At 45.8% G+C, this 12,263-nt stretch overlaps 1 protein-coding gene across 10 annotated transcripts in view; it reads left to right on the forward strand.

Annotated features, from left to right (window-relative positions):
- The window catches only part of PRICKLE2 (prickle planar cell polarity protein 2), a 321,924-nt gene extending 310,158 nt beyond the window's left edge, over positions 1-11,766 (forward strand). For all 10 annotated transcript variants that reach the window (XM_025456470.3, XM_025456472.3, XM_025456473.3 and 7 more), the window contains one exon: positions 5,655-11,766. In XM_025456470.3, the coding sequence (XP_025312255.1) occupies positions 5,655-6,529 (875 nt within the window). In that variant the 3' untranslated portion in view covers positions 6,530-11,766. The remainder of the gene's footprint in view (positions 1-5,654) is intronic.
- Positions 11,767-12,263: the final 497 nt, after the last annotated feature.

Raw genomic sequence — 12,263 nt, forward strand, 5'->3', positions numbered from 1 at the left:
GATGTGCCTCTAGAGGCTCAAAGATTGTCCTAAGTCACCCAGCCAGGAAGTAATTCTCTGGTTCAACTTACAGGGAAAGAAGGAGGGTTTCTCAAGTTGAGGTGTGATCTGTGATAGTCTTGGGGGCATGGAAGCTGCTAATTTAAACACATCTCCAGAGCTATGATTAATAAACCCAAACACTTTGTGCAGATCGAGGAGCTAATTATAAACCACACGTTCTTCAACTTTAAAATTGGAGAAGCCCCAGATGGTAGACCGTATAACAGAGCACCACAATGAGATTGACATGTGTGACCGTGTGTTTCTGTTCTTGACGGTTGGCATCCCACCCATCCGAATTACCATTGGTAGTTCTTTAAGTCCTGGCCCACTCCAGGTCAGAGGGCAGCTGCTTCTTCCTAGCTGTGGCAGAGTGAGGATTCATTGACCTTAATTCCATAAATACTTACTGAGCACCAGTGGGGCACTCCTATTTCAGGGGGAGTCCAGTGAACAGGGGACATGATCCCTGCTCCCAGGAGACATCCATTCAACTGCAAACATAGGAACTTAAAAAAATTAGTCAGGGTGGGGCCCTTAAAAGTCAAGGCTACAAAGTGACTGGTTGTTGAGGGGGACAACTTGCTACTTTAGAAAGTATAATCAGGACAGGTATCTCTGAAAGAGGTGACATTAATGATCTGCAGAAATCAGCCATACAAGGGGAGAGTTTTCCAAAGAGGGCTGGAATGAGCTTGCAGGTGGGTGTGTAGATATAGCTAAAACCAAGTAAGCTGGGAAGAGCATCCAGCGGGTGATCTTGGAGAGACCTGAGGGCTTTGAGGTCTGCATAAGGACTCTGGATTTTGCCAATATTAAAATTAACCACAGAGACACCTGTTTAAGGGCAAATACATGATTGTTGCTCATCAGTGGGCAACATTGGCCATTCTGTTCATGTTCTGTGTGCAGGAAGACCCTGGGGAAAAGTCTGAGTTAATCAATAAGAAGGTTTATTAGTGGGATCTCTCGGTGGCTCAGCGGTTTAGTGCCTGCCTTTGGCCCAGAGTGTGATCCTGGGGTCCCGGGATCAAGTCCCGCATCGGGCTCCCTGCATGGAGCCTGCTTCTCCCTCTGCCTCTCTCTCTGTCTCTGTGTGTCTCTCATGAATAAATAAAATATTTTAAAAAAAGGTTTATTAGTAAGTAAATAAATGTATTAATGATGTCTGCACTGTGCAGGTAGCATTTCCAATTCCACCCACGTATCCCCCAGGGAATAGCCTATGTTTGGGGTAAGTGATAGTGGTCAGTGGTGAGTTGAGCAACGGGCCCCTCCTGTTCTTGAAGAAGCATGTTTCTTTTCTGGGGAGGGCCAAGGTGGTTAGGGTTATCCTAAGATTGCCCAGAACACAGAAGTACAACAAGAGAGGGCAAGATCACCTCCCAGCAGGACAGAAGCTGCCCATCTTCATGCTGACCTCCTCATCGAAAAAAGAATCTGTTCACACATGGGATGTCCTCAGAAATGCTTGACTTAGGGGCTTATAAATGACAGGGTCAGGAAAACGGCTTGTTTGGGAATTTATGGTATTTGCTGGCTTCTTGACGCTGACGCCGATTCCACTCCGGAGCTGGAGGAGAAAGCCGGGAAAGCTCATATGCCCACCTGTATAGTTTTTGCTTCTCCCTGTAATTGGAAGAATCTTTTCCTTCCCTACTGGATGGAGTTCATCCGCTCCGACGACTCATTCATCATCCTTGGTTGATGTCCTGTCCTCTCCGCCTTCAGGTTGGGGAGGTTCTGGAAGTGATTAGGCTGTTGTAAATCAGCTTTTATGATGTATGTGTCAGGGATAAGCAGCAGGGAAAACCAGAGTTAAAGCACTCATCCCCTCCTGCCCTGACAAGTACCCCAGCAATGAAGCTAAAAACTACATATGAAAATATCGTGGTTGGCAGAATGGTTTCTCCATAAGCATATCTGGCATTCAAATCTGGCACTTTAATGACAGCACTGCTTTATTTTTACACCATTTTACTGAGGTATGACTTATGTAAGGTAAAGTAAACAAAATATTAAAACTACACCTCACAGAATTTTTCCATGTGTCTCCTTTTATAACCATCATCCAGACCTAGATATAGAACATCTCCAGCATCTTCGAAGTTGGTCTTATGTCCCTTCCCACTGTCCTGATCTCTGCCACCATAGACAGCCTCAGGCTTCTCTTGAGCTTCATGTCAATGGGCTCACATAGCACGTGTGTCTGCCAGCATTTTCTATGACATTCAGCCTTCGGGTATTGCTGGGTATAGTTCATTCCCATCATCACGTGGAATTCCACATCATGGTTTCTTAGCTGTGGCATTACTGACGTCTGGCACTGGATAAGTTTTTGTTGTGGGGACTGCCCTGTGTGTGCATCGTGGGGTGTTCAGCAACCTCTCTCTGGCCTCTGCCCACTAGACACCAACAGCATATGCCACCCACCCCCTGCCTCCTGCCTCCCAGCCCCCAGTAACTTCCCCATGCATTGAAACCCAAACCATTGTATATGCATACACTATAATTTTTAGGAAGCTTTTTAGTTGGCAATGATTTCAAATCTACTGAAAAGTTGCAAAAATGGAACAAATGATACCCAGAATGTACTTTACCTACCTAGATTTACCTGTGGTTAACAGTTTACCCCTTTCGTTTATTAGTGTATTGTTTGTTCCATCGCATGCGCGCACACACACACACACACACACACACAGAGACGCAATCTGTTTCTGAACCATTTGAGAGGAAGTCACATCCAGCTCTGTACTATCATATCCTTTCATGGGTATTTCCCAAGAGGAAGGATCTTCTCCAACAATTATCATAATTACCACTGTTATCAAAATTACCACAGTAAATTTAGCATAATATGTTTATTAATTGCCCATGTCCCAATTTTTGCCCACAGTTATCCTCTCTAATATTCTCACTAGAGAATAGGTTCCAGTCGGGATCAGGTATTCCATATAGTTGCCATGGTTCCTTAGTGTTCTTCAGCGTAGAGCATTCCCTCAGACTTTTATGATACTGAAAAAGATATATGTTTAGGAATATAGTCCTCTTAAAAAAAAAAAGAATTTATTTATTTATTCATGAGAGACACAGGCAGAGGGAGAAGCAGGCTCCCTGCAGGAAGTCCAATGCAGGACTCGATCCCAGAACCCCAGGATCACTACCTGAGCCAAAGGCAGACGCTCAACCACTGAGCCACCCAGATGCCCCTCGTCCCTTTTTTTCTTAATAGAATTTTCCCCATTTGGGAGTTGTTCTAATGTTTCCTTCTGAATCCATTCAGGAAATGTGTTCCTGGCTGGAACACTGCATGAGTGATAGTGTGTCCTTCTAGGACCTATGTCGGGAGGCACACAATGTCCAGTCCCACCTCATCAATGTCGTTAAGTTTGATCTCCTGGTCAAAGTGCTGTCTGATTTCTCCATTGTGTAGCTACTAGGTTTTTCCTTACAGCTAATAAATATGTGAAGAAACACTTAACACCACGCAAATATCCTGTTCCTCCATCAAATTTTACCCCCTGACTTTAGCGTAATTCAATTCTTGCATGAATCAGTCTTTACCTAGAGTGGTTATGAAATGATGGGCTTCCAAATCCAGCACCGCTTCTGTGTGTACTCATTCTGCCCAATATTCTGTGTATAAGAGCCCACTTTTCTCCCCCGTTAATTTATTGATGTTTATCTGCTCTCAGTTTGGACTCATGATTCCCTCTTTTTTTTCAGTGGTTTATAAACCATTACTGTTTAAAATGTTTTGATGCTCGGGTTGCTCTGCTTTAGCTAGTGGGAGACCCTCATTTTTAATTTGTAAGACTTTCTTCCTTTAAAAAAAAAAAGATTTTATTTATTTATTCATGAGAGATGCAGGGAAAGAGGCAGAGGGAGAAGCAGGCTCCCTGCAGGAAGCCCAATGTGGGACTCGATCCCAGGACCCCAGGATCATGACCTGAGCCAAAGGCAGGTGCTTAACCACTGAGCCACCCAGGCATCCCTTTCTTCCTTTTTGACATAGCAAAATATTCCAGGCTTCTATTTTACCTTCACTTCTCCTGTCCTGGAATCAGCCACCTCTCTAGACTCCTAATTCCTTTTAAGAAGGAATGGTAGAAAATACCACAACTTATTTATCCTTTTTCCTATTAATTGATGTCTGAGTGTTTCTAGTTCTAGGCTATTATAAAGAGAGCTTCTCTGAATACCCTTATACTTTTTTGGACCTACAAACTGATTTCTGTTAGGTATATAATCAAGACTAGCAATGGAAAATCACAGAACCTCCACTCTCATTGTACACCCAACAGAAATAATACAGGAGTCCACACACACACACACACACACACACACACAAAGGACACACATATTCAAAGCAGCTTCATTGATAATTCGTGTGTGTGTGAGGGTGTGTTTAGCTAAAATAGATATTGCTAAGTAGTTTTTCAAACTGTTCATAACATTGGTTTTGTCAAGGGAGTGGAAGCTGCTGGCTCCAGCAGGTAGGGAAGCATAATCAGTGGCAGGGGTCATAATGGGCCATTGCGACCCAAAGACAGGTTTTCTGCAACCAGCAATGGCAAAACCGCTCATCTTCCAACAGATAATGAGTAAAAATGCTGAGATTTTACCGCCTGGGCCATTCTTAAGCTTTTCTTCAGAGTGTGTTGCTTTAGGGTGGGCAAAATGGAAGTTACTTAAGTCAAGAATCTCCTGCTACCTGCAAAACAGTTTTTATTTCAGCTGTGCCAGTGATGACACTTAGGGGCTCCACATCCATTGCTAGAGATTACCCGCTGTTCATGATGTTGTTTTAAAAAGTGCCTGCCCAGAGGAGGAAGGAGAGCCCCAGAGCTCCATTCACATCTTCTAGCTGTTAGGAGCCCCTTTAAAACCCTGGAGCAGTCATTCACTAAACAGCCTGAGAGAGCAAATATCCCTCTGCGTACACCCAGGGAGTCACTTAGTGTACCAGACATTGGAGATGTGGTGCTCAGGGACTGCGGGCACAGGAGGATTTGCTTGGGCATGGCCCAGCCTCTGTAGCTGAAACCCTCCACATCCAAAACATCTGTCCTGCGTACTTACAGTGCATCATCAGATCAAAAAGGTAATTGAAGCACTCTGTAAAGTGAAATTCTAAACAGAGGAAGCATCATGCATAAGATGCACAATGAGTCTTTGGAGGAGTTCGTAGCTAGTAGAAGGTACCTCTGTGGATGCATTTTTTTTTTAAGATTTATTTATTTATGAGAGAGAGAGAGAGAGGCAGAGACACAGGCAGAGGGAGAAGCAGGCTCCATGCAGGGAGCCCAATGTGGGACTCCATCCTGGGACTCCAGGATGGCGCCCTGGGCCAAAGGAAGGTGCTAAACCACTGAGCCACCCAGGGATCCCCCTGTGGATGCATTTTAACCAGGTGCCCTACCCGCTGTGGAGGAGAGAGAGAGAGAGAGAGAGAGCCCTGCCCCCGCCCAGGCACGTCCTGAGACAGCCTCTGTGCAGTGTACAAACTGCACAACCGTATGCAGCGATCTCCAACAGGGGGTGGTTCAGATGAACAAGACTGCACGTTTGCGTTAACCTCCGCGGTCCTCTCTTCCCTCTCCCCTCCCCAGGCCTGTCCGCAGACGGCGGCGCCAAGCGCCAGGAGCACCTGTCCCGCTTTTCCATGCCTGACCTCAGCAAAGACTCTGGAATGAACGTCTCGGAGAAGCTGAGCAACATGGGCACGCTGAACTCGTCCATGCAGTTCCGCAGCGCAGAGTCGGTCCGCAGCCTGCTCTCGGCGCAGCAGTACCAGGAGATGGAGGGGAACCTGCACCAGCTGGGCAACCCCATCGGCTACAGAGACCTGCAGGCCCACGGGAGGCTGCACCAGAGCTTTGATTTCGATGGGGGCATGGCGGGCGGCAAGCTGCCCGGGCAGGAGGGCCTGAGGATCCAGCCCCTGAGCGAGCGCACGCGGCGGCGGAGTGTCTCCCGCGACGACGGCCGCCGCCCCCGGCCTCACCGCTCCCGGCGCTCCCGGCGCTCCCGCTCCGACAACGCCCTGCACCTGGCCAGCGAGCGCGAGGCCCTGTCTCGGTTGAAAGAAAGGCCCCCGCTCCGAGCCCGGGAGGACTACGACCAGTTCCTGCGCCAGCGGAGCTTCCAGGAGAGCCTGGGCCAGGGGTCCCGGAGGGACCTGTACGGCCAGTGCCCGAGAACCGTGTCGGACCTGGCCCTGCAGAACGCCTTTGGGGAGCGATGGGGACCCTACTTCACCGAGTACGATTGGTGCTCCACGTGCTCCTCCTCCTCGGAGTCCGACAACGAGGGCTATTTCCTAGGAGAACCCATCCCCCAGCCGGCCCGCCTGCGATATGTCACGAGCGATGAGCTGTTGCACAAATACAGCTCCTACGGCCTCCCCAAGTCCTCCACGTTAGGGGGCAGGGGACAGTTGCACAGCAGGAAAAGACAGAAGAGCAAAAACTGCATCATCTCTTAATAGGATGGGGGTCAGGGGAATGGGGGGAAGATGGGAGCTGAGAATGTACGTGGAGAAACTTGCACTGTTTTAAGTCCTAAAGCGCTTTTGGGGGGGGTGGTTGCTGGAGGAGACAGAGGGAAATGCTGGCGGTGTGGAGGCAAGGTTATATAGACTGACTCAATAGGTAGTCACAGTTCTCGGCATGTTGAATATTATTTGCACATTTCACTTTGGAAACGCTCTAGACTCTGTGGAGGCCAGGGTTGGTCACCTCCTTCCCTTCCCGTAAGTCTGTGTTGAGTCGCCTTTTCGCAAGATGGCAAACTGTTTTCCCCGCTCGCTTATATCCTCTCTGGTTCTCTTACTTTTAGGGCCCCCCCTTTTTTTTCTTTTTCCAGTAAGTAATTTGTTTATTAGCCAGGACCCCAGACTAAGTTATTTACATGTCCATTGTAAATGCAATGTAAATGAGAGTTCTGATAAAATATTTTTGTATTTTGTAATATCAAAGGAATTTCTATATCGTAGGACTCAGTGAAGACTTGCATGCACATCCAGCGTCGTCTTTGAGTAGTACTCACAGGTGGTCCAGGACCGCCTTTTTTTTTTTTTTTTCTTTTTCTTTTTTCTATACAAATTTGTTACATGTCAGTGAGACCTTTTTTCAAAGGAGTTTATTCAATTTGGCTTTTTGTGGCTAAAAAAAAAAAGTATTATTACACCCAAAGCATTTTATGCTCCATTCCATCTTAAGGAGACATCCTTAAGTCTGCTCCCACCCTTGGTAGAATTTCTTCCCTACAAAGTGATAGTAATTTTTTTTTTTAATTGCAAACGTTAACTTTTGCCAATTAGAGAAACCAACCAGTGTCCGTAAAGTCCCGTGAGCAACAATGCTGTCCCCACTAGGAATGTGGAAGTTGCTCACTCTTGATCTGTCCCTTGGGGAAAATGAAAGTGACTGTGAGTGGTACCCGTCGTGTGATGTCAGCATGACGTTGCTTTGAGTGTGGCATTATTTTCTGGTGCTCATGTTTCCTGGATTATATTATCTGCTTTCCTTTACCAAGGCAGACGGAACAGCTGCCTTAGCCTGACAACCGGTTGTCCTCAGTGCAAATGAACTGAAGCTGTAGACATTTAAGGACAGAAGGTTCTGTGGGGCTCTGGGAGTGATGGGGTGTCCTAGGTTGTACGTCATGCGGGGAGAAGGACCGAGGAAATTGGAAAGCGGGAGGCAGGTCAAGCGTAGAGGCTGAAGGGGAAGGTCAGAGCAAAGAAGTACTTCTGGAGATGCAGTAGAGTGGAAGTGACTGCCACCTTGAAGAACGCCCCCCACCCCACCCCAGTGCTTGTGGAAAGAGTCCAGTTTAACACACCCCACAACCAGAGTGTCTGGGTAACCCAGGAAAGGGAGCTGCTCAGGAGATTTCAGGGTAATGACCTTGAAAAATAAATGCTATTCAGAGGGGGATTTCCATGTTGAACTTTGGGGACTGTTGGTCAGACAGAAAATGGGCTCAAAAAAAGTGAGTTTGCTTGAAGAAGACATTTAACGGTTGTGTTGTTTATAGTAAAATAAAACTTCCTACCTTGCTTCAGTTCCGAATGAAGCGCTTGCTTTTTGTTCCATTCTCCTCCTCCCTTTAATGGATTGTGGCAGTAGAAATAATCCATCGGAGGACCCACCTTTAGTGAGATGTACTGTTGATGTAGTACACGGTGTATCTCAGTGGCCATCTGCCATGGTGAGGTGAGCGTGGTCTCTTTTCAGTATAGTAGTTAATATTTTCTAGTATTTTTTTATGGAGAGAATGTGAAAAGTGGCTTTTCAGACACCATCCCAAATGGGTCTGGGGAAAAGAAGGCTGTAAAGGACGTGAAAATGGCACTCCATTCAGGATGTATTAAAATAATTTGCTTTTCAGGTATTAATATGACATTTGTCATTGTCACTGATTTTTTAAAAAAAAGCAATGCAAATGTTGGTTGTGGCTGTTTTCCGCATGCTATCTTCATATCTAAATGCTTCATTAATTATCCAAGCCTCCGGAGAATTAACTCTATTACGTTTGTATAGTAAGTTTGTAAACTGCTTGGCAAAAAACCGATTAAGAAATAATGTGCAACACCATGCTACTGAAGTGGCAGGTTTCTGGTAGAAATCGGGCGAGTCCAATTTGGAGTTTCGAGTTCCTTGATTGATTGAGAATAAAAAAAGGCATTTTGGAAAAAGAAAAGAGAGACAAAAGTAGATCGCTTAACATAGCAAAAAAGCTGAAAATAATGTCTATCCTCTGCGGCCTGGAATCCATTGAAAGAAATTCTCCTGGTAAAAGCTGCTTTCTAACTCCATCCTTTTCAAAAGTTCCTCTTACTTTCCCCAGATGAGGCTTGAGCCACTATCAGCAGAAAGAAGAGGGTGGCCGGAAGTCCACAAGTAGCCACATCCCATGAAGCGATGGGAGGAAGAAGCGATTTCAGAGCTAGCTGCCCAGGGAGCATCCGGCCGCTGAACTGGCCAGAGCTTGAAGCATAGTGAGATGCGAGCCTCAGGGTCGCACCGTCTAGAAACAAGATCACCTCCACGTGTTTCACCGCTGCTTCTCCCCACCCCACGTGCAGCCAGGCACCTTACAGACAATGCCCGTGAGGACGGTCCAATCACCACAAAGCTGATGGGACCTCCCAGTGAAGGCCCTGGAGAGAGCAGGATGTCATTGTTTTAGGAAGTCCAGCTGTTAATGATAGCTTACACCTAGCATCACAGAATCCCGTTCCCTAAAACTCAATGCGTTCTCTTCTGAGGCAAGAGCTTAATTAAGGTCGTTACCTGATTCCTCCGTCATGACCACGAGCTCTTCCTTGTCAAGTTTGGCCTGTGAGTGGGGCTTACACTCACCTCTTCCTGGATCATCATTTCATGTTTGATAGACTGTTCTAGAAAAGCAATCTTTTGCTAGTTTCCTCTCATCTCTAATGCCTTGGGTTTGCTTTTCCTACCTCTCTTCATATTGGTCTTCTAGTCTTTTGGTTAAAACCACGGCTTTGGAGTTCAGTTCATTTCCTCTCGCTGCCCTCAATTCAGTGGCAGCAGAACTGGCTCTTTCCCAGGAAGAAGTAGCCACCGTCCATCTCCTGAAAGGCACTGCCAATTCATACAACCCTTGATACCGGGAACAGGTTTCCTAGCAGTCTGGTGGCATTGAGTGTGGCATTCAGGTAACCCTTCCTTCTGTCATGTAGTTCCGGGATCTCTATCAAGTGTGAAGGTGAGTGGGGTGAGACCATGCTTCCTGGTCCTGTGCAGGTTCAAGACGGGTGGAATTCCTAGTGTTGCTTGTTTGATGCCTTCTTTCTACATTCACCTTCTCATCTCTCATTCTTCCTTTCTGCCCTCAGCCAGCCCAGGGAACAGGCAATTTTGTATTTGCAATAGGGGATCAGAAGGCAGCTCTTTCTCATCCTCTTGTCCCATTCTGTGGCATGCTTTTGCACTGCAACAAATGATCATTCCTTCTCCTACGGTGGCTTTCCACTTCTTGGGTACCACTCGCCATTGCTGAGTTCAGAAGCAGCCGGTGATGACATGTATGTTGCACATGCTCTGCTATCCCTGATAGCCCGGCAGATAAAACCAATTTGTCACTGTACACCTTCCCAGGGAGCACGGATGCAGCTTCAGAAATCCTTGTGACACTCCCACTGGCTAGGATCAGTCGATCAGAACTGAGGTTATTTGATAACAAATCTCATTTGTGAACTGATTTTTGTCTTTCCATCTTTTGCCATTGGCCCCAAACAGTACACCAACTTTTTAGGAAGCATCGTTCATAAATGACTGTGAGTTCATTTAAGTTATTAAGTGACTGCCCAGTTCCTTTGTGGATGCTAAAAGTGGAGGCTGACTTCTTTAAGCAAAACAAAGACAAATCTCTGGCCTCCTTTTGCATTCCCGTGTTCTTGGCCAATCATTACAGGCAGCCTTCTGTTCATCCTTTTGCAGAGGTCAAATAAGAGGCCATCTTATTCTTCGTCTAATCCCACCTTCTAACAAGAAATAACACAAATATTTAAATTCCAAGGAGAAGTGCTCTTTGTATGTTTCTGTCTAACAGAAACCAGATGCTAAATGCCTAAGGAGGAGAATCTATCTATGACAAAGGAAAGTGGGAAATAAAACCAGTTATCTGAATATTCCATGCCAGGAGAGTTGCTATTAGCAACCGTTTAGCACCTTCAAGGCTTTGAAATGGGCTCTATGGACAGCCCTCCAGCTGCTGGACTCAGCTAAGCCTCCCCTCCTGATTTTGAAGGCAGTCACAGATTGCCGCCTTTTGAGATACAGCTCTCAAAGCTCAAGGGAAGCAGAAATGAAAACAGCTTTGCCTTGGTCCTATGGGGGCATCAGCAGACACCGGGGCTTGTTTGACCACTTGGAAGTAGTTGTCAAGGGTTAGGACCAAGAAAGGATTGGATTCCTTTTCCATTTTCTCATAATAGTAGCCCAGTCAACACAAGACTGCCATAAACCATGACTCACTATTGGGAGCTATACTCTTTTATAAGCTTACTTCCTGCTGACAAAACTAGCTTTCCCCAAAGGGGAATAAAAAAAAAAGGAGGGAGGAAAGTCAAGTAGTGTAGGAAAACATTTCTGGTGATTTAGATATGATGGATCTGTAGGGTAGAAAAAAAAAATTGTTCTATCCTGAGAGTTTTTGGAGACATCCCTTCACCCTACTGGGCATTTGGCCATTCGTGTTCAATAGGTCACTGACCCATGTTTTAAAAAATTTTTGGAGAGTTTTACCCACTAGTAGGATCTGTTCTCCAGCCTCTCTAGTTGATATTCATGTGTTTCCAGAGAGCATTTTGGTTCTACCATGGACCCTGACTTAACATTCTAAGGTCTATGAGTCTTTCATTTTCCTTAGCAAATTAGGACTTTGGCAGTTTTCCCTCTCCTAAACACATTCTTTCCTGTACAGGATTGCTCTGCCCATCTCCTGCTTTAACTCCAAGTGCATAAACAAAACCTCAGAGGGTCTGAGAAGGTGAGGCAGGCCAGACTCTGTTTTGTGTGTCGAGTGTCAAGCTATTTGTAAAGAAGGTCTGCAATGGGCCTTTGGTGTGGGCTCTGCCAGAGACTGTTGTGAACACTTTGCTTGAGATCCGTGCCCTGTAAAATGGATATGTTTTACTGATGTCTGTAATACATTTGTAAACTTCCAATAAAATTTGAATAAAAGAAATGTTGCCCATCTTCTCAGTCCTCACTCCCTTTCCAGATTTTTAAAAATATTTGCCCTCGAGCATCAAAGAATACAGAGGCCACACGAGTCAGGGAATGAGGTTTACCAGGAAGGAGGGACCTGATTGTGTAAACTGGGAGTTTTCAACCTCAACGCTGTTGACATTTGGGATCAGTTCATTCTTTGTGGCAGAGAACTGTCCTATGCCTTATAAGATGTTTAGCAACGTCGCTGACCTCTCTACGCACTAGATGTCAGTAGCACCCCTCCCCCTCAGTTTTGACAACCAAAAATCTCTCCATACGTCATGCCCATTAGAATGGCTACTATCAAAAAATAAAAATTAAAAAATAGGGTGGGTGAGGAAGCAAAGAAATTGGAGCCCTGGTGTACTGTGGGTGACAATGTAAAATGGTGTGTCCTCTATTGGAAAAGAGTACAGCAGTTTCTCAAAAATTTATGCATAGAACTACCATAAGATCCAGCAATTCTACTTT

Source organism: Canis lupus, chromosome 20 (genome assembly GCF_003254725.2).
Source record: "Canis lupus dingo isolate Sandy chromosome 20, ASM325472v2, whole genome shotgun sequence".
Lineage (NCBI taxonomy): Eukaryota > Metazoa > Chordata > Mammalia > Carnivora > Canidae > Canis > Canis lupus.